Source organism: Montipora capricornis, chromosome 2 (assembly GCF_036669925.1).
Source record: "Montipora capricornis isolate CH-2021 chromosome 2, ASM3666992v2, whole genome shotgun sequence".
Classification (NCBI taxonomy): Eukaryota; Metazoa; Cnidaria; class Anthozoa; order Scleractinia; family Acroporidae; genus Montipora; species Montipora capricornis.
In genome coordinates, this window is record NC_090884.1 from 63219859 (window position 1) to 63242358 (window position 22500).

At 39.1% G+C, this 22500-nt stretch overlaps 2 protein-coding genes across 3 annotated transcripts in view; both read right to left on the reverse strand.

Annotated features, from left to right (window-relative positions):
* LOC138030880 (alpha-glucosidase 2-like) overlaps window positions 1-22500 on the reverse strand; it is a 350924-nt gene that overhangs the window by 94342 nt on the left and 234082 nt on the right. The gene's annotated exons all lie outside the window — the stretch shown is intronic.
* Window positions 1593-22500, reverse strand: part of LOC138030869 (uncharacterized) — a 22987-nt gene continuing 2079 nt past the window's right edge. Inside the window, exons 2-9 of one of the 2 annotated variants that reach the window (XR_011128080.1) lie at window positions 16277-17355; window positions 13683-13970; window positions 11388-11708; window positions 8430-8741; window positions 7829-8079; window positions 6341-6605; window positions 2886-4313; window positions 1593-2823 (exon numbers count right to left, since the gene is read on the reverse strand). Coding sequence is in view for 1 of the 2 variants with exons in the window: in XM_068878733.1 (XP_068734834.1) it covers window positions 3808-4313; window positions 6341-6605; window positions 7829-8079; window positions 8430-8741; window positions 11388-11708; window positions 13683-13970; window positions 16277-17300 (2967 nt within the window). In the remaining variant the exon portion in view is untranslated. Of the gene's footprint in view, window positions 4314-6340; window positions 6606-7828; window positions 8080-8429; window positions 8742-11387; window positions 11709-13682; window positions 13971-16276; window positions 17356-22500 lie in introns of both variants that reach the window. The other variant, XM_068878733.1, reaches the window with a different exon arrangement.

Sequence of the window (22500 nt, forward strand, 5' to 3'; positions counted from 1 at the left end):
AATTTTTTTTGGAAAACAGTTCCGTACTGGATGTATTTTACCCAAGGCGAGGACTTCAAGCTAACCACGGAACTGTCCTAAAAAGTACACTATTCCCACAACCAGGGAATCGAAGACGGCGTAAATGAAGCAATACTGCTTATGTAAATAAAAGAAGCTTTATTTTCAAAATAACATTTTGTCTTTGAAGAAACAAAGACTTAATTATGTATGATGGTAATTCGAATTTTTAACGCGAAAACATTAAAAAAGACCCCATTTTAAGAGCCTGCTGACGCGTAAACAAGCACGGTGATCCCATTTTTTTATTGCATTTTTTTAATGTTCATATCATGAATGTTAATTATGCCAAGTTTCCAAAAAAGTTTGATAGTAGAACAATTTCAAGGGAATTACCTTAAGTTAACACAACAGAAATACGCTGTCGTGTCTTTTCCCGCGTTTTTTCTTCCTTTCTTAATTATGATAATTATTTTCGCTCCGGCTCGAGATTATCGATGCGAAGCTTGTGTTCATGCTCTTATGGCGTAAGAGTCACGCTTCTGGTTTACTTGTACAAAACGTTTTGTTCAGAGCAGTACACGCTGAAAGATGAGATTAATCCTATTCGGTTTTGTCTGTACCAAACGTTCTTGTTTGATGTGTGGTTCAACATAAACAGTGACAGTCGGCCACGAAATTTTAAGTCTTGTTAGCTGGAAATTCGTTTTGCCGCCAAGTGTCTGATGTTTTCCCCCGAGGATAATTCGCCTCTGACGCTAACCTCATTTTTACACGAAAATGCTTTACAATTGCCATAAAAAATATCCAGTTAAGCTCGCATATTACACAACATGATGAATTCAACCTTTTCCAGCGAAAATTTTTTCGAAACAAACAACATATTTGCTTTTATAGGAAAAAACCCCTTCCTATTGCATTACGTGCGAGAAGACAAGAAACTCAATCGTGTCAAATTACCATACGCAATTGCAACAAAATAAATTTCAGGATCAAACCCTTTCCATGAAGAACCTTTTCCTTGAATAATGAAGCACAAAGTAGACGACAAGCTTACTTTCAAATAATTCTTGGCTGTCACATTTCCAAATATTTTTTTACCTGAAGACTGTGCAGAGTTGAGTACAAATTAATACAAATAGCCAGACAACAGAGATCACAGATCCACTTAAGGTGTTCGATTCCTCCTAAATAACAGCACACTAAGGTAAAATATTAGAAATACAGCTCACTTTGATTACGGCTCGACGGGCGATAGATTGTTGTCGAAGTCCATTACTCGTCGCTTTTAAGATTCCAGATATTTATTTTTCACCGCCTGTCTTGTTTATCCAATTGACGTTCCATTCGTGAGCTCCATAAGTGTATAATTTGTTTAAAGATGCACTAAAACGCCATGCGCGTTACAACGCCATTGCAGGTTAATTAAATGTTCTCCTGTGGGCACCAGAGAAAGCTACACATTACCCCAACCCCCTCAAACCTAACAAAATACGCACAGAAGACTCTATGCACAAGTTCCTAAACTTGCCACTCATTTCCTCGGTTCTCCTTTCCGCGCAACCCCGGCTTTCACAGTTACACCCTCACCAGCAGTTAGTTCCCTTTATTTAAGGTTCCTAAAATTGAGCAACGCTGTTTGGTGTATTAATCTTTAAAAATTGGGATGGTCCATGGACTGATAGTCCACGATTTATATACGTCCCAAATATTACTGTACAATTTTGACTACGTTTTCTTTTCAACTATTCAGGGATTACGAGTGGTTACGTTTTTGCACTAAATCCATTTTAAGTGGTTCGATGAGCTTGTAGACGAATTCTAAAAGTAAACATTGTTACCTGTTACGAACCCGCATTTGACTGGTTGCCAATTGATAGCAGGAAAAAAAACAAAAACAAAAACAACGAAAGGATTTCCTTTGACCAATCTCAAAGACGCAGACAATGAAACGAACAGTTAACGGCAAGTGTTCAACGTACTGCGACACTTTTTGATCACGAAATGTACCCCTGGGGGCCCTTTCTCGAAAGTCCTGATAACCTTTCGGTCCCGAAAGGCCATTTCTGAAAATGCCTTCCGCTTGTTTTGATAAGGTGGTCTTTAACATGATGAAAGAAAAAACAAAAAGCAAAATTATCATATGAATTTTGAGTCTCCGCTCTCAAGATACAGAGAGAATTGTGGCACCGAAAAAAAGGCCCGAAAAGTTGCGGAACACTCGAGAAATGTACCCCTGGTGTAGTACTTGCTGTAAAATATTCAACTCAGGTTCTACAGAAGAACTTTTTTCTTTTGGACATGCCTTTCGACAAATTAAAAACCCAAACTGTTACCACTCATTTCCACCATATGAAAACTGATAAGAGGGTGAATGATGAGTGTGTCGACCTGGAATCGATATGTCTTGCAACTATCAATACCCTAACGACACACGAGTGACGGCTCAGGAAGATCTGGATTACTATTTATATTTACACCCACAAAGGAACGAGTCTTTGAGGAATTGACGAACCCTCACTCTCTTAATTCTACCACAACTGTGAACGTATTCAATTACTGTCATAGCAAATAACATTGACATTGTCTTCGATACAGTAACTTAAGAGGAGGCAAGGACTTCCCTCAGTTCTCTTAACCAATGAGAAAGGCACGACGACTGGCCTCACTAAACGCAGCCTGCAGTGGAGGCTTAATTTTAGTGGTCACGGGTTAAGCATAATCCTCCCCGGAATTTTTGGCCACCATCTTGAATTTCTGAGGCAGAGGAAGTTTGGGGAGAGGAGTAAAAGCGGGAGAGGTGAGGCTCTCTCGTCCCAGTCCCTCCCAACATCCATGCAACATGAAGGCTCGATAAGACGCCTGCACTGCAGGCTACATTAAACGAAAAAGGGCTTCCGGTAAGTGAAAGGACAGCCGGAAATACATTTTAAGCTAGCCGGCAAATCAGAAATTCAAACTTGATGATGTGCGATCGTTCGAATGAAAGTAGTCCTGAGAAGGACACTTGTTGGTGACATTGACATTCCGACGACCAGAGCTGAAGTCATCTTCAGAGTCAAGTGACTTGACTATGTCACCAACAACAATCCCTCTCAGGACCACTCTCATCAGGTTTTGATATGACTCCTGGTCTCCAACCATTTGCTAGCTCAGAAATTAGTGACTCTTAACCTCTGCTAGAAAAATAACCCTGAAGCCGCTTAAAATGAGACGATATACTCGACATCGAAGAAGTTACTCAAGTCCGGGCCTGAAACAACACCAACTGAAATAAAAACCACCACCACAGACCTGCAGCAAATACGCGTTCAGCAAAATGCATCTGAATCACATTACTTCATGTCACTCAGTTGCCTGCGGCCTGCATACATTCGTTAGCAGTTCTTCAGCTAGAAGTGTGCCCACGTGAAGCGATCGGATTTCTTAATTTTTGACCAGGCGCCATTCAAGAGCATATCAATGCAACCTTTCTGAATAGTGAAGAACTGCGAGAGAGCATGTTCATGTGCAATCCATATTTAGTCCAAACACACAAGAACACTGGACAGACACCAACAGAACGCATGATTACGACCAGCGTTTTGTTCTCAAGCTCTGTCACTTTACGGCAGCTGTCTACTTTTTCTTCAAGATTTCCACGTTGGATACACATAAAGATCGGATTATCACAAATGCTCGTTCACCTTATATATAAATTCTCAGACTCTTTTTAACTCCAACATATAAAAACATAGTGCTTGGAGTTAGTCGTTTGCAACGATAAAAAAATTATAGCTTTTCCAGCTTGTAAACCATATTGAATGTCTAAGGTTTTGCAACCCAGTCTTCCAGTACTTCTGCCACATCCATACGCGGAATGCCATGGAGAATTTCGATGAGCATGCCCACTGTTACCTTTTGGCGACACTGGGTGAAAATTTGGTCGGTTGGGTTTCTACCTTGCCCAATAAACTGTGTGGTATCTTTATCGAAGCCAAGCTTTTCTGCTACCATACGAAAATCATCAAAAAAGTCTCGTATTATGTTAAGTTTTACACAGATTTTGCTGTAAACAGCCAAGGGCAGGTCTCTCACTAACACTGCTTTCCTATCAGAAGTGGATTTTATTTGGATCTCGTCCTGTGGTTGATGGTGCCCTTTTGCCCGCTGATCGCCAATTTGTAAAGGGTTGCAAGGTGATTGACGGCGACACTGTTCCACCAGTGCTTGAGCTTTTGCTTGTTGAGAGTACAAGGGCAGGGAAATTATGGGAGGACCTTCAAGGCAAGCGCTTTGAGAATCTGTCCCTTGAAAACGTCTGCTTGAAACATCTACGAATCGAAACAAATAGAAGGCTGTCTAGGTTATCATGTTTGCATCAAAGAATACACCACATTACCTATGTTTATGAGAGTCTGAAATAATGCTTTTAAAGAAAGTTGTCAATAACGTTCAAAGCTAGAACTAATCACGGTCAGAATTGCTGGTTATCAGTGAGTGGGCCAAACGTTGGATACCAGTCAGTGGTGGGTAGCTGTTCTTTTCACGATTACGCTAGTCTGCGATACAGTTCTTCACGATGTCAGCCATCTACCCATCTTTTTGGGAGAAAGAATTTCCTCTATCTAATTCTAGACAGACCTTATTCTGAAACTACTACCCCTTAAATCTCCTCACATTGTTACACTGTAAATTAGAGATAGATAAAAAAACAACGTAACTTTTTTCGGGTAAATTATTTATTTCGTAACATCATTGCAGCCAAGGAATGACTGAATTACGAACTACTTTACAATGCGTCTTCGTTAAAAAAGAGCATATTTGTATTCTCAGTATTGGACTGGAACTAGCTTGGAATGGAGGCTGATGCAGGGGAATATATTAAAAAGGACTTGCATTTGAAAAGATTCCCCAGCATTAAGGTGGGCAAACACGAGCAGTCATGTTGGAGGGACATGTTGCAGCGACAAAAAACTTGTGTAGTTCAGACTGCGGCGACATGTAGCAGGGACGTGTAGCAGGGACAAAATCACATCAATTGCACACATATGAAAATGTTGCGGGGGTTGAACTTCATGGGACACGTCGCGGGGAAATCTCGCTGCGACATATCCCTGAAACATGTACCTGCAACATTTTCATGTGTGTGCAAATGTTGTGATTTTGTCCCTGCTTCATGTCCCGTTACACGACCCTAATGCATTTCACCTCAGTGTGTACTACAAACCTTTTTGTCACTGCAACATGTTGCTGCAACATGACCCCTCGTCTCTGCCCACCTTTAGACTCCATTGCAAGCTAGTACCAGTCCAATACTGAGAATACGAATATGGTCTATTCTGAGTAATTCATTAGGATAAAATTATTCACATATGATACAAACACAACAACTTTCTAAAAATGCTTGGTAATTACAAATATGATCCATAATAAAAGTGTTCTTTAAGTGCTACTATGACCAAAAAATCAATGTTTATTTTTCTTTGGATTTCAAAACTATGTTAACTAAACAGTAAGTGTTAATGACCCTATTTTTAAGCAATGATTTAAGAAAAGATACATGTAATGTTTATTTTAACTGGAATTTTTCTATTTAATGGTCCGCCATGACGAACTTTAAAATCTTGAGAGAGAGCTGGATCGAGGAGGAAATGACGTCAAAGAGTCAATAGTTTAAGAATGCAATGCGTGTGTACGCGCTGAATTTAATGTGCAACACGGGAGTTTCGGCCTTTCAGATTTTAAACTCGTGTTTTGCATATATAAGAAGCTGCGTTTACACGCTGAAAATTTAAGCTAGTCTGAGGTCCACTCGGTCAGTTTGGACCGTGATTCATGGCGGACCATGAAATCCAAAACTTACAATCAAAGTAAACAGCCTTTGGATAAAATCATTTTGCCAGTCAAGTGTTAAGCAATCACACTTACAAAATCTGAAGAAAAAAAGAAAGTGATTTTTCGGTCATAGTAGCACTAGCCCTTGTTTCAAAACAATCTTTACCTTCTAAGGGGCAGCAAGTGCTAATCGGAATACACATAAAAGAGTACTTACCTTGCAGCCATAGACCATTTTACAGTTGTGGCTAAGTTACCAGGCCTAACAATGGAAGCGAGGCTGCCAGTGACCCTGATTTGATACAAACCTTCATGCTTTTGTAACGTTAATATGGACTAATTAGCGTTACAATTTACATGATAAAAGCAGTGAGGTCTGTATCAATGCAAGGTCACCGGCAGCCTCGCAGCCATTCATAGGCTTGGTCACTGAGCAAACAACTGTAAAATGGCCTATTATTGTAGAATAAGGTGAATAAGCAGCCTTTCTAATTAAAGTTTTGTTAATGACACTAATGATTACCTCCACGTAAGGGTCTGAGACTAACATAGTGTTCCTCAACAATGTGTCCCAGTATGAGTAAGACAGCACTGCTGATAGGTGGAACTGGTGTAATGGGGCAATCATGGCTTGGAGTACTGCTGACCACCAGAATATCACACTCATAACAATTTGCTGCTGCCAGAAGAATAAGATGGTCTCCCCAGGTACCATCCTCTGCCATCTTTTGTAGATAATTTGTCCATGGTGGATTAGTAATGAAGCCAGCTAGCTCAGTGCCATCTGACTGCAAGAGGAGGAAAAAGAAAGAGTTTGATTGTCTACACTGTTTTGCTACTTGATACCTGGTATTACATTCTTAACATGAGCAGGGCTGGTGCAATGGTGGCACACACCTTCCACCAATGTGGCCTGGGATCGATTCCCGGATTCAATGCCATATTTGTTGTTTGTTGGTTCTCTACTCTGCTGTGAGAGGTTTTTTCCGGGGTACTCCAGTTTTCCCTTCTCAAAAACAAACATTTGATCTGATTTGTTCTGATTTCAGTTGATTTGTAGTTTCCCCAATTATTAGAGCACTCATGCACTTACTAATAACCATGAGACTTACATAAATTGATTACAGTATTATTATTATTATTATTATTATTATTATTATCAATCATTTCTATTTCTTTAATGTAAGTAAGTAAAATAAATAAAGTTGTTTTCTTCTTCTTCTTCTTCTTCTTCTTCTTCTTATTATTATTATTATTATTATTATTTCCATTCCCATAACCACTGAGTTTGTTTCGTTTTCACATAATGATGACAGATTATGTACTAAATTTTACTTTTAAAAATCTGAATTTTAAAATTGTATCAACAATATTAGAGAAGCAAAAATGAGCCATCAAATTCCACATTGAAGGGCCATCATGTCACCTTTGTCAAGGTACACTGTAGCTAAAGAGACCCTAAAAAAACTCAGATTTTAACATTCTATTTTGTTTTCTGCGCCTTAAGAAACCAACACTAATGTCAGTAACTATTACAATTTTTGTTATTTTGTTACTTTATAGATATATTTGTTTGCAGTTTGCAAGCAACAGCGGCTGTCGGAATAAACAAAACAATGGCAACAACAATGTGGTTATTTTAACTTTAATTTAAAATAGCAAGAAGTTTCAATCAAAGTTAAGTTAACTATGAAGAGGTACAATCACTATTATTGCAGGTAACTGGTGCTATTACAAAAACAGCACTTTCTCCTGATTTATTTTAAGACCCTGAGAGTTGGTCCCGCCAGGGTTCAAAGCTGTGACCTCCCACATAGTTGTCCAATTCTCATCTAACTGAGCCAACCAGTCAGCGGTGGTAGAGCTGCAAGGTAGAGTTGAATTTGGGATCACTGCAGACAAATGCAGCTAGTGGTCAGTGAGAAGTTTGAACCTGGCACCTACAAATCTGTTTCCCAAACCACCAGGAAATGAACATAACCCCCCAAAAATCTTTTTAGTTGACACCTACCAATGAAGGATGTTGACGGAGGTATTCGACTAACTTTTTTCGTAGCTCTTGGTGAGTAATTACAATTTCCTTCTTGAATTTCAACTGATCACACAGTGCATGAAACATACAATTCCCTTTTCCTTCATTGCCAACAATGTGAAGACCCTTCTTAGAGGCGTTCATTTTCAATCCTTGTGACAAATCTGCTTTCTTGGTACAATTATCCGCATCATGATGCATTGCTTGCAACTTGGAGAAGGCTTGCTTCGCTGTAATAATTTTATAAAAACACAATTCTTTCATTGAGCACTTCTCCTTATTAATAACCATTTCTACAAATTATGTAGATTTACTATGTAAAAGTGTGTACTACGTACTTGTACTAACTGAATGTTATCAAACACAACCTATACACTAAGAAGATGCCAATGTTAACAATCGAGAAAGAGTGAAGCAAATACATAGATAAGTTACCGATGATAGAAAAAAGTCATGAGAAAATTGATGTCATCTTTGTAACTGCAATTCATTTCTTGAGCGCAGTTCAGTATTATGATTCATTTCATATAATTATCACTTCATTCCTTAATTTGAACTATATTCCTGACCATGAACTTACCAATACTAGTCTCCTTGGTTACAAGATCTACCACATCAAAGCGATCAATTTCCTTCAGTCCCATGACCAAATCATCAGTACTAAGAACAGGTTTCCATCGAGCCAGCCATTCAAACATCATCTTGGTGGGACTCTTTGCTGTGGCTTTAGAAGTGTCAAATGCCCCATAAACTTCAAGTGGAATTTTCAGCCTGAAAGCTAAATGGCGCCAGTTCTTAACTGCTCGGATTTCTTTATTTAGACGTTCACCAATGTCTGCTAAAATTTCAGAACCATCCACAACTTCATCCCTCACAAAGCGGCTATCCTTTTCTGCAAGTTACAAAATCATTGCCAAGAGTACAGTAAACATCCATGTAATAAATTATTAATTAAGAAGCTTTGTTTTGGAAGATGCAACAAGACTGTGTAAACGATCAAAGGTTTGGTGTTTCAAAGTCAGGTCCGATTGATACTCCAATATTTAATGCTTGACTATGTTGCAGGTTAAATTTGATTTCAGGTCAATATTTTACAGTTGTTTGCTCATTGACCTAGCCTGTGAATGGCTATGTGGCCCCCTTTTATTGCATCCCAAATATGGGAAAACACCTTTTTTAGACAGTTCATAATAGACTGAATGCAAAAATGGCAGCCAAAAATGTATTTATTTCTTTATGGGCTAATTAGATTCACTAGCTAGCCTCACTCTCATGCAACATTTCATTTGTATTTTGTCCATGTGAACGAGGCTAGCGAGTCTCATTAGCACATAAACAAAAGGGTATTTTTTTGGCTGTCATTTATGCATTCCGTCTATAACCTACAATCAGTGGCAAAAGTAGTTGGGACGGTAGTGTCAGAATGGGCCTGAAAACCTCTCAGACGTCAGAAACTAAGCACAACTGTCAAAATTCCACTGAAAGCTTCAAAATACAAGTCTTCCCCTCCCCCCAATCAATGTTGAAATAGACAAGGAAATGTATGTTCACTATTGGCAACATTGTTCTGGGGGGAAGGGGGAAATTTTTCAAACTCAGTAAGAAAACCAACTGCAAATGGTGAGTGTCCCAAAACTCTTGCCACTGATTGTAGATTGAAAACATTTCAATCTTGGTTAAAACAAATGGAGGTTGCAACAAAGTAACCTGAAGGTTAAATTTGCCCTGCAACATATACCATAAACAGTCCCGCAGATTCGTCGCACACTGAATTTAGCAGCTCAAATTTTGGAAAAAGGTTTTTTGAAAGAAATCCAGAGAAATCCAAAGAAATCCAAAGTAGAGTCTTTAGAAGTCTTCTTCATCCCCTGTTCACCGAATGTAAACTCACTATTAACATTACAACAGAAAATACTTCAAGTCTTACCCACAATTTTAGCACTTTAACATAATGAACATCATTTCTACCAACTTTGACATATGATTGATCTATTTCTGGTATTTGATGACAGGAATTCCTTCATTTAACACAATTTTTCCACAGATTTTTGCATTACAAGAACATGACTGGAACATTCATAGATTTCTTCCAACGATTAATTTTCTGGAACAAAGGTGCGGCTTATCTGTGGGTGTTTACGGTACACACAAATACACATACAGGTGTAAAGCCTAGTTTTCATATGTCAGGAAAATCCCAGACGATTGGGGATTTCGCAGTTTTCTGACCATCCCAGATTTTGCCAACATATCAGAAAATTGCCGAACGCTTGTCCAGGATTCTCCCGATAGTGACTTTGGCGGGAAATGGAAAGAGTGCCAAAAATTGAAATCTGCAATTTAGAGGATTGGTAATGAGCTAAAAACCATCACTGACGTCTCCAACAGTACGAATTTGAGTTTTTGTATGTGGGGAATGATCGCCAACGATTGCAAAAATCTGGGACACGTCAGCAAAATAGAAACACTTTCAATTTTCCCAGTTCGTCCCGACCATCCCAGATTATCGGGGATGTCTACGATTTATGCTTTTCATTATTTGGCAAAATCTGATGCGGTTGGGAAACTGCGAAATCCTCGATTGTCTGGGATTTTCCAGACATGTGAAAACTGCAATTGTAGGCTTAAACATAGAGCTCTACATCTTTACATACATAAAAATTATTAATATGGTCTGGATAGCACGAGTGTTACTAGTATTTTTAAAAATACAACCACACTTTGAGTGGTTGAAACTCGAACTCAACAAACAAGTTGATCATGTCAGTTTAGCATTACACTTTTAAACTTTTACCGTTATGTCAGTTGTGTTCTCTATAATACTGTTGGTTCGTTTGAATTTTACCTACTTGTAACAAACATTTAATCTACAGAGAATCATTGTATTGATGGTTATATATTAAACACTTAATGACTGGTCCCGAGGGAAACAGTTCGTTTTGTTTCCCGAGAATCTCAATGTTTCCCCGAGGCGCAGCTGAGGGAAACATTGAGATTCGAGGGAAACAAAATGAACTGTTTCCCAAGGGACCAGTCATTAAGTGATTTGTTATATTGCAAAACAAATGGGTCAAACATTTTGAAAAAAGCCCTCAGATTCCAGCGACAACATCAGGCCACCTGCAACTGCACGCTCTGATCACGTGCAACAGCGGTCAACATTTCGCGGGTAACAGTGAACTGTTCCCCGCTTGACGTCATAGTTTTCGCACTGTTGCCCGCTCATGGCATTTGGCGGTAAACAGTTTCATTGTGAAATGTCATGTGACCATCAACTAGCCAATAAATGGGCGCGCTGTAGCGGGAAAAACTCCAGCTATATAACAAATATATATACATGAATTATCTTGTAAAAACATTTTAATGTTACACTCACTATGGCTGAAGATGATGTTTGAAACATCGAAACATGTTCCGTAAATTGAAAAGTGTGATTGTATTTTTAAAAATATTAATAAAATTAATAGTTTTCAACTCAATAACATCCCCCTTTGGTGACGGATATGATATGAGCAGTATTCAGCACTACTCCACCAACCTTCAAAACCAAGCTTTTTCAAAAGAGCAACAAGGTCTTTCCTCTGCATGATATGAAAGTGTTCAACTAACTGCCCCATTGTCAAATAACGAAGGTTCTCGTCAGTCTGCACATGGAGAAACAGCGCTCCTGTTGGTCCAGATCCACGCATTCCAAACTGCTCCGTGATTTTTTGTGGAATCTCAAACTGAGTTGCCAGAGATTTCCAGTTACCAATTGTTCTAGATTCAATGTCTAGCTTGGAAGACAGCAGAGCAATCAGTTTTGGTTGACCATTGACGAAATCACTCAATGGGTCCTCATCTCTGAAACCAGCTGATGCTGCATAAATATGATATGATATAAATCTCACTGCAGCTAGTGCAAGTAATTTTATACTCCCCTTAATCCATTGACCCCTGGGAGTGAGACTTGACAAATTTTACTCTGTCTATTGCCAGACAATTTTATTCATCAACTGGTAGCCTGCATAGCAACATTCCTGTTGGATAGAAGAGCTTCGAAACAATTTTCCACAAACTGTCTGCGCGAAAGTTGGGCAAGAGACTGAGGGAAAGCTTGCAAGAAGTCCCTCTGTTTTTGAAAAACGCCCATGTTTTAATGGTTGACTTGACACACGCTGATTGACGTCTTATTAACAAATTAGCCAATAACAGATAACCATGTTAACACATGTTGAATTCCGTCAAAACAAACCGAGGCACCCCTCAAGGAAACAACAAGCCATCAATGAAGAATTTGCCATTGTAATTTTAAAGTTAAATTTGTAATGGCAGCTTCTCAGCCGGGTACAACTGGTTATGTTTCTTCCGAGAATTTGTTTAAACCATCAAAAAGAAAAGAAACTTACGGACAAATTTTAGCTGATATTTGCAGAGTGGTTGAAATAGAAGTTGTCGAAAACAACAGCCAATTTTCAGAACGTGTAAGCAATCGGTGGGCTCGTAAAATATGAAATTTAGGAATGTAATAAGTACACAGTTTGATGGGTAGTAAGCCCGTTAAATGCAAAACTCCACCAAAGCTGACCATGAAACCATTCAGGAGGTTTTAGTTTAAAACTTGCGAAGATTTCAGTGCGACTTGCCGCAGAGTGGTTGACGAAATGAATCGAACTAAATCTCCTGGAAACTTCCTTGCTAGTTTGATAATCCACAGTATGTTTTTCGTCAAATCATCACGAAATCGTAGATGAAATGGCAAGTAAAAGTGCTTAAAAAAATTGCATGACTGTACAAAGGAGCCGCTTTCTTCTCACAATATGAGAAGATTTAACAAGGGAGCTGCATAATTGTGTTCATCTTGTCTCAATCCATGATATAGGACTCAAGTTTACATTGGGCAAGGTAAGCAGAGAATTTGACGAATACAGTTTATTTCCTTAATCCTTAAACGTATGGATTATGCCAAAGTTTTCTTAAATAACGAATGTTTTGCTTTTAGTGAATTATGGAAACGCTTAATTGTTCATAGCACCTTCAGCTGATGCATAAATAATATTGAATTTCCCTTGATGGATATCGTCCAAGCAGTCCAGATTTTCAGTTATATCAGAGGCTGTCATTCCCATAGAATTTACCTCAACCACTTACTTGAGGAATGATCAAGTATGATGCTTTGAAATGGAGAAATCACGATGATACTCGGGAAGCCTGTTCTTTGTTTTCTTTTATTTCAAACTCTGCATATCATGACATGACAAGCATCTGAAAAAATGAGCTTTTTCCAAATCCTTTTGGAAAAAAGGCCATTACATCTAAACAGTTAAAGAGATGGCGCATTGACATTTCTTGTACCCTTTTCAATGTAAAACCAAGACCCGGTTCGCTCAGTTTCAAAACATGATTCAAAAATAGGGGGTCTTCTTGCAAGCGTTCCCTCAGTCTCTTGCCCCAACTTTCGCATGGCCAGTTTGCAGAAAATCATTTGAAAGCTCTTCTGTCAAACAGGAACACTTGCTACGCAGGCAAATCAACTGGGGGCATCCTAAGGCATTTGAGGTGTCATTGGGTTAAGAATGAAACTGAGTAATTCAAAAACAAAATAAATCCTCTCAAGAAAGGGTACAGACTAGAACTACTTCAAACAATGAAGATACCATAGGCAGATCATTGTTGCACAACTTTGCAGCAGTTACAATCTATATAATTCCATTTGCATGCAAACTTTCCAACACAAAAAAAGGCTCCAGGAAGAGATAGGGTACTGCACGGCCAGAAAATTTTAAGCATGGTCTACCTCTTCTAGAATGCAAAACAATTTCTGGAAAAAAAACACAGTATGGTACAACTTTACCTTTGTTTAAAGTTTCCACAAGATCATTTCGATATATAGCCTTGAGCTTCTCCCTCAAGTCAACAACTTTCAAGTCAGGTTTATTGGTGAGAAAATTAAACAAGTCCTCCGTTGGGCTATGTTCTGTGTAAAGGTCAAATTTTCTGGTTTCTTCGATAGGAACATTCAAGACAAAGGCTAAATGCTTCCAACATTTGATAACTCGACTCTCTCGGTCAAGGTATTTGGACAGTTTCTCCAAGAGAAGAAGATTCTCTGTTACAGCTTTGGAAACCAACTGAATATCAACTGAAAGGAAAAGGAACAAAACTACATTATCAAACCAATAGTGAAAGACCAAAAACCACTCAAACTCATGATTAACCTTACTCCATAAAGCACATGATTTTTAATAGAAGCTTGGTGAATGTTTTCTTTGAATTTTTTTGCCTTCAGGGGTAGGGTTAGTGTGATGTTCAAGCAATCACCTCTCACTTATGTTTTGGGGTTTGATTCTCAAATCATTCTCAACCTCTAAGTCGAATGTAAGTAGAGTTTGTAGGTTCTCTGCTCTGCACATGAAGGGTTTTTACACAAGGTACTCTGAATTTTGCTTGCACTAAATCACAAAACAGGGCTCGAAATAACGGCCGGTCAACGGACAATGTCCGAACTGATTTGGGAGTTGACCGGTAAAACTTTTGTCTTGCCGGTCATGTTGACCGGTCACATTTGATCGTTTTGAAAATGAAATAAATTAAAATTTCCATGCTGTTCAGTTGTTTCAGTTGTAGCAAGTCGCTGTGTATTGTCATTTGCGGAACTTTGATCTGAAATCCTGGGTGAAATGCAACAAGAACCGTTGTTTACAATTCGGGCATTGAAAACAGACATTGGGGTTCACGCACTTCCAGTCACAAGAAATCATTATATTTGCAGGCATTTACTATGCATTGACTTATTTACAAATTTAATGCGTACAATAACGATATTTAACATGTTGCGGGTTAGTCTTTACTCTTGCAGACAGTGTACCTATTAATAAACATAAGCTTATTTTCATTTTGCTGCTGTAATTTACTTTTGTTGTTGACAATGAGTGCTTTAAAGTGCTATAAGCTCAAAGCAACAAAGTTTTTGGAAATATATAATGCCAGTTTTGATTTATGGGCCCCTGTTTTAGAGTTATTTATTTTATATGATTTGACAGGCCAAAAACGGTATGTGAGCGAGCTAAAATGAATTTGGCCGGTCATCGTGTCCAGAGACTCGCCGGAAATTATTTCGAGCCCTGGCAAAACATTTGCCTGCTTTACTGTAATTTGTTTAATACAAAGTATTCTCGTTTGTCTCACGATGTGGTCACTTGTGATGTAGATCACAATGTTTTGACTGCATACTGCTAGTCTTCATCAGGCGCTGAGGTCGACTGGTTACGCGTCACCTTTTAAGCAGGATGCTCCACTGTGATTGGTTGGTTTTCAGCAGCTGTGATTGCTGCATTTTGATCCTCGCTGTTTCAGTTTGTTGTTCCTTCAGCGTTTGCCTCACAATGTGTTCACTTGTGATGTGGATCACAACGTTTTGACTGCATACTGCTAGTCTTCATCAGGTGAAGAGGTCGACTGGTTACAAGTCACCTTTTAAGCAGCTGAGATTGGTGCATTTCGATCCTCGCTGTTTCGGTGTTGTTCCTTCGGCGGTCCGCTGTCGTAAAATTCTCCTGTTCTTGTGCTCCTTGATCGTGGGCATCCATGCTTCTGGAATTTCTATTCCACTATCCCTGTTGATTTTGTTAGGGTGAAGTCTTGTGTGAATCGCCTCCTCGACAGCAAACCACCGAAGGAACAACATACCGAAACAACAAGGATTGAAATGCACCAATCACAGCTGCTGAAAACCAACCAATTCCAGCGGAGCACCCTGCTTAAAAGGTGACGCGTAACCAGTCAACCTCATCGCCTGATAAAGTCTAGCAGTATGCAGTCAAAACGTCACGATCTACATCACAAGTGACCACATCGTGAGACAAACAAGAATACTTTATTATTATTGTACTTCACCACAATGAATAACAGCAACCTTTTTTTACGACTCTAATTTGCTTGTTTCAAAGATTCCTAAATAATCAGAGCACTTGTACTCAACCATATAGGCTGGAGACATAAAGCATTACTGTGTAAACAAAGAGCTTCGCAGAGAAAGCTGTCAGAGATATCCCCTGCACTTTGGAGCTCTCCAAAAAAAGCTCTATATATGACCAAGAAAGGACAATTTCACAAGGGCTACTTTGCTCAGCAGCAAAACAGAGCTCAATGTTGTTTTAGGGGCAAGGATGGCACAGTCCGTTAGTGTGCAGCCTTGGTACAAGATGTCCTGAGTTCAATCTTCCGATCTCACATCCTTGATTTGACTTCTTTCCTTTCAGTGTTGTTTAAGTAGCTTTTACTACATGTACCTCTAAAATGGATCTCTGATGGAGAGGGGGGAGTATAATGAGCACACCGCTGACCTTGGTTTGTCAGTTGAATTACTGTTATGAGCTATCAACATTAAATATGGTTACTTTACTTTACTTTAAGGTGGACTGTTGCAATTCTAAATGTGACGATCACCTTTGAGTTTTCCTACTTCTTCTAAAACACTCCTTTCAGTAAGACCTTGAACAAACTGCATCGTTGATGGAGTACTGGATTCTATCTTTGACTGAGATGTTGGTGGAATAGACTGATTTAAGGTATTAGTATCCAAGATGTTTGTGTTCTCCGTCTGTTCTTCACGAAAAGAGTTCTGTGAGCTTACGTCATCTCCTGTAGTGGGTAATTTGGACTTATCTTTGCCTGATGAGCTGTCTGCATTTTGGTCATACATTAAGTCATCCTCATGGTTTATGTCAGAGATTCCATTTTCCCCAGAATGAGGGGAATCAGTGACATCTTTCTCAAATGATCTTGATACCTCTTCTTTAGGTGGGAGCTTGTCAGCAGAATTCAAGACATTCATTGGGCTGCACAATCCACTGCTAACAAGGTCAGTTTGATTTCCTGTAAGGGTACTTACAGGAGCATTGCAATTATTGGTTATATCTGACTCAATATCATAGGTTGGTCCATTGCCAAGAATTACACTTTGATCACCCAGAACAGTCAAGTCAGAGACATTATGACTGGCTATATGTGGCTGGTCTGGTAGCATGGAGTCATCAGTAGTTGAGAATTTATCAGTTGAAGCATTGCCAGAATTTGTTGTAGTTTCATTTTCAGGTGACTGGGTAGAGAAAAGTGAACATGGTGTTTTAGCATCAGTGACACTTTGACCAGCTTTCTTATGGTGTCCATCATAATCAAGACTACTTGATAAGGGACTTGTATCATTTTGATTTTTCAAATCTGAATGAAGCTTTTTGGATGTTATATGGTGCATTATATCCTTTTTATGACAGTTTCTTGTCTCTCTATCTGCAAAAAACAACAGTTCTCCTTCCTTCAATTCCAGTGTATGGGCATTTTCGGCATGTTCTCCTTCTGGGATTGAAGAGTCACCGTCAAAAGCTGGGTTTAACTTGACACTGTGTTTTTTCTTTGCTCCACTATCATTTCCAGCCCCCTTTCCATGTTTATTTCCCATTTGAGAGTCCATGAGAATAATGTGAACCTGTTCCAATTCAATGCTACATATACAGCAGAGTGTTTACCTGAAAGATACAAAAATGGTAAAAGAAAATCAAAAATCGATTCTAGCTGGTAGACTTTTTTTAGGTAGAATCTTATATTAAGGAAATGTAATCATTGTAATCATCCAGACGAATAATGCATTTGGTATTTATTTCATATAGTGAAAAGATGGAGAAAACTTGTGTAAATGGGTAAACATTTGCATCTGTTATAGTCCATCTGGTACATTGTATTAAGAAGGGCACAAGATGGATAACAAATTATTATTATACTTCTAGATCAATGATCATCAATAGACTTTACGATGTCTGGCAGGATGTATTAAAAAGAGTATTAACTTGTAGATATGCTACATTCATAATGGATGAATACTATTAATGCTTGGCAAAGTTTATCCACAACAAAAATATTAATAATATTATGTTTCCCCAGTAAACAATTAAATGATCAATACCATGTTCAATGTGAAACAGGTTAAAATTACTGCTTCAATTTCTGATTTGATTTACAGTCGACCTTTTCAATTAATACTGTATTACCCCCAATTAATAATAATTGTGCTCAGTTGGAGACTTCAACAAAGTGTGAGGGTTAGGGTTAGTGAAAGTGACAATAATGATGATGAATCGATGATGATGATGATGTACAGTCATTTCTATGAAGAAAAAAAAACCATCAACACCACCATCACCACAGCATGACACATCGAGAATAACAAACAAACCATCATTATTGCTAATTGCACCCACAGGGATTTTGTCCAGAGGCAAAATCCCTGGAAGGAGGTATCATTGTAGTCCGCCATAAAGTAATATAATATCATACATAATATTATAGTTTGTATACTAGACAAAATCCTGATTTGCCAGAACTAGGCATGCACAGAATAAATAGGTATGATGATGTTTTCAAACCAAATGCCCACAAGTAAGTCTTGGTACTAATGACGTTCAGCAGAAACCGGTCAAGACGTAACGTCACAATCTTCATTTGGAGGGTTAAACATTGTTGAAAATAACTTGCGATCTGTAATGAAGGGTCACACGTTACATGGCCTTCAATCGAGCATTGGAGCAGATATTCGAAGAGTAGGAAAAAGCTTTTGACCACCTATGTCTCAAGTCTGTTTTACCGCAAAGGGCTAGTAAAGTGACTAAATTATCTTCTCGTGACGAGGAAAATCCTCCTAAATTATTTGGGACGCACCACGCATGAACCACTGACTTTTTCGGGAAACAAATTTTCAGACACAAATCACTGTTGAGGGATGGAAAGAATCAGTCCAAAACCAGCAAGAGCAAGATTGTAGAATACCCGTTCACTTATCGGGGTTTGTCACAGTTCTGCCATTGCAGTCCACAGTCACTAATTAAGATAACAAGAGCTTGGGGATGGAGTTGATCAAAGTTCTGACACCACTGACCACTAAGAGCAGTGAACACTAATGAGAATTAATAAAAACTTCCAAATTGAAAACAACCTCTACAGAATATATTGCTTGTTCTTTAAGTCGTGTACGCAATGAAGCCTGTCAACTTGCGGTCACTCATTATCACTACAGGACTGCGGAACATGGTGGCAGTCTACTTGAAAGAAAGAAGAAAGAAAGATCTGATCTGCTAATCACCCTTTCTCGCAGTCGGAGACTGAATAACTAAGGGCACAGCTCAACGAGGTCAGGCCGAAGGAGCTGTGCTGCCGGCTAGGCGCTCGGCCCTGAACACGACCCATGTATGACCTCGGAGCACAGCACCACAGCCTGATGGAATAGGCCGGAGTCGATTTTGAGGAGGGAGGAAAACCGGAGTACCCGGAGAAAAACCCTCGGAGTCAGATTGAGATCGACTGAAACTCAACCCACATACGACCCGAGGCCATAGTTGAACCTGGGTCACAGAGGTGGGAGGCACGGTTGATGACCACTAAACCACCCTGACCACTAAACCACCCTTGACTTACATGTAAAGTCTGCAACTTGGCAGTGAACAGGTATTCTAGAATTGTTCCCAAGCGTTGTTCAAAAACGATAGAAGATAAACACTATAGCGATTCTTAAAGTTTTTACAAGGCAAACGATCGGTGTGGTTCCAAAACTTAACATATTAAAAGGTCGCGACAGTATTCCGTCCTGAAGTGGTTGTTGTTCTTAAACACTACTGTGGATTCAGTTTCAGTTCTTTCAAGGTGTGGGTAGACTTTCGAATAAATTATACCAACATAGGAAACTCATAAGTATGCAAAACCATGTCATGGGTAGCTGCATTGTTTGGGATTGTAAATACTCTCTACATTTCTGAATTCTACCAGAAGAGTTCTTTTACACAACTTCCTCACTCAATGTGCTTATCACTAATAATAAACCATTTCAGTTCCTTCATAAAGTTAGATTTTTACTATTCATTTGGTCATAATTTATTTCGGATTATACAATCCAGATCACGGACATCTAAATAAAGTATTGACATTAAACTGTGCAACATCAGTGGTTATTTCATTTCATTACTCAAGACTGACAAACCTCATCTCTTGCAGAAAATTACATAATTTTTTTTAAAAAACGGTGGCCACATTACTGTAATATTGACCTTAGGTTTCCTTCAGTTTCTATTTCGCCTGGTATATCACAGTGTTTGCCAAGATCAAACCCTCTGCTCCTTACATTTTCAACGACACCAAACTATGCAACACTCTTTTCACATTCAGTACTGATTTGCTCTTTCCTATTTGATTTGTCCTTCTGTCAATAAATTATTAATAGCCTTATGCTAAAGGTGCTACATTTGTAAATGGCCATTCCTTTACTTGAGCCCTGGACACATTGCGTTCTGTGTACAACTACAGTATACTTACTGTATTACTGTGACATATATGAGGGGAGGGTTAACTTAGTGTTATGATATCTATTATCATCTATTAATACATTTATTTACAGCCATTAGAGCTAAGCTTGAATGTAGATCCCCTTGTGAACATCTTTGAATGCCATGTGTAACATAGCAGCCAAGTATATTGAGAATAGTGTTGGAGCCAAAACACAGCCCAAATGAGGCATGGTGCTGATCTCTTCAACGTATCACACTTCAAAGCTAAATCCCGCACTACTAAACACTTAGTTCGAGAGTTGCTGTTTGCTGATGATAGCGCACTGGTGGCACTGGAAATGCAAAGTCTACAGAGCTGTGGTACTGTCAACCCTCCTATATGGCGTAGAAACTTGGACTATTTATAGAGCCAAAGTTAAGAAACTGCACGCTGTTATGATGAGGCAATTGAGGGACATCATGGGCATCAAATGGCATGATAAGATCACAAATGCTGAAGTCCTTAGGCGTGCAAACCTTCCATCCATGGAGGACATTCTTGCTGAAAAGAACCTAAGATGGTTAGGCCACGTTCATAGGATGGATCATGACCGACTCCCTCGCCAACTGCTGTATTCACAACTCTGTTCTGGAAAGCGAAATCAGGGAAGGCCAAGGCTGAGATTCAAAGATGTAGCAAAGAGAAACATGCAAGTGAGGAAGATCCCAGTCAGCTCTTAGCAGACAACCGCGAGCAACAAAGATACATGGAGATCTGCCATCAAACCATAAACAGTCTTAATCGTATCGACTGACGGCAAGAGAGAGAGAGCTAAGATTGATTAATCTTTGTGCCTTGGAAATGTCTACTAATATTACAAATGTAAGTAATGATTTTTTTAGCTTTTCCCTTTTACCCATTTCGGCCTAATACATTTAACTATCCAAGCCTCCTTCAAACCACAGACTCTGACTGGAATAAATTTAAACTAGCCAGGAAACAATTACACAAGAACTTGAATAGGTCCAGGAACAATAAAATTTTATTATCATTATCTTTCTGACTTTCTTGGTGACTCTATAAAACAAAACCCAAAGGCTTTTTGGTCACACATCAAAAAGCCAGGAAAAGAGGGCACAGATACCCAAGACCTCAAAGTTGGAAATGAAGTGTTTACTGAACCGAGAGCTTAGGCCGAAGTGTTAAATAGTCAGTTCCGCAGTGTTTTCAACAACAAAGAAACAGAGAATATCCCAGATCCTGGTGAAAGCCCTATTCTGACCGTTGGAACAACAAATATCACCACCAGTGGAGTTGAAAAGAAATATCAAAGGTTCTTACTGATATAATATCAAGATTGTATTGATACCGGAACTGTGCCTAGCCAATGGAAACACGCAAAATGTATGTGCTATTCAGAAGAAAGGAAAGAAATCGAATCCATCAAACTATAGGCCTGTGTCACTTACCTGCATTGCATCAAAGGTACACGGCCACTTTCACAATATGGAGTGCTTGATTACTAACATGGCTTTAGGGCGAAACGATCAACAGAAACACAGCTCATGTGTACCATTCACATGTGACATAACATTAGTGCTACCCAGTCTAGCAAAACAATTCACGCCGCAATCCTCGATTTCTCAAAAGCATTCAACAAAGTTGCCCATCGCCAACTCTTGAAGAAACTTGATTATTACGGAATTCATGGCCCACTACATGACTGGTTCAAATTGTTCCTAACACAGCGTACCCAGTCAGTGGTAACTGAGGGGACATCATCTGCCCCTGCAGTTACGACATCCAGTGTTCCCCAAGGAACAGTCCTGGGACCGCTACTGTTCTTAATGTATAAAAATGATTCCCCTGATGATCTTAACTCTACTGTTAGACTTCTTGCTGATGATGCCCTGTTATATGGGACAATTTGTTGTGATGAAGACACAGCTGATCTCCAATGTTGTACAGATTAGACGACTGGCAACAAAAGTGGAAAATGGAATTTTATCCTTCAAAGTGCAAGGTCATGTGTCTTACAACCAGGAGAGATCCACCAAAGCGGGAATACGTATTCTGTCAAGAAATCCCAGAAGAAGTGGAAGCTTACCCTTATCTGGGGGCAGTGCTTGATAACAAAATGAGGTGGTCACCACATATTGAAACAATCACATCTAGGGCAAATAAGGCTTTAGGACTTATCAAGGGAAACCTGTGGAACTGTCCGAAGTCAGTGAAAGAAACTTTATTATTATATAGATACTGATGAAGTACCAGGATTTCTCCTTTTACTAAAAAATCATATCTTCACCGCACGCAGTGAACATACCATTTTTATCTTTCACATGTGAGGATATAGGTGTCGT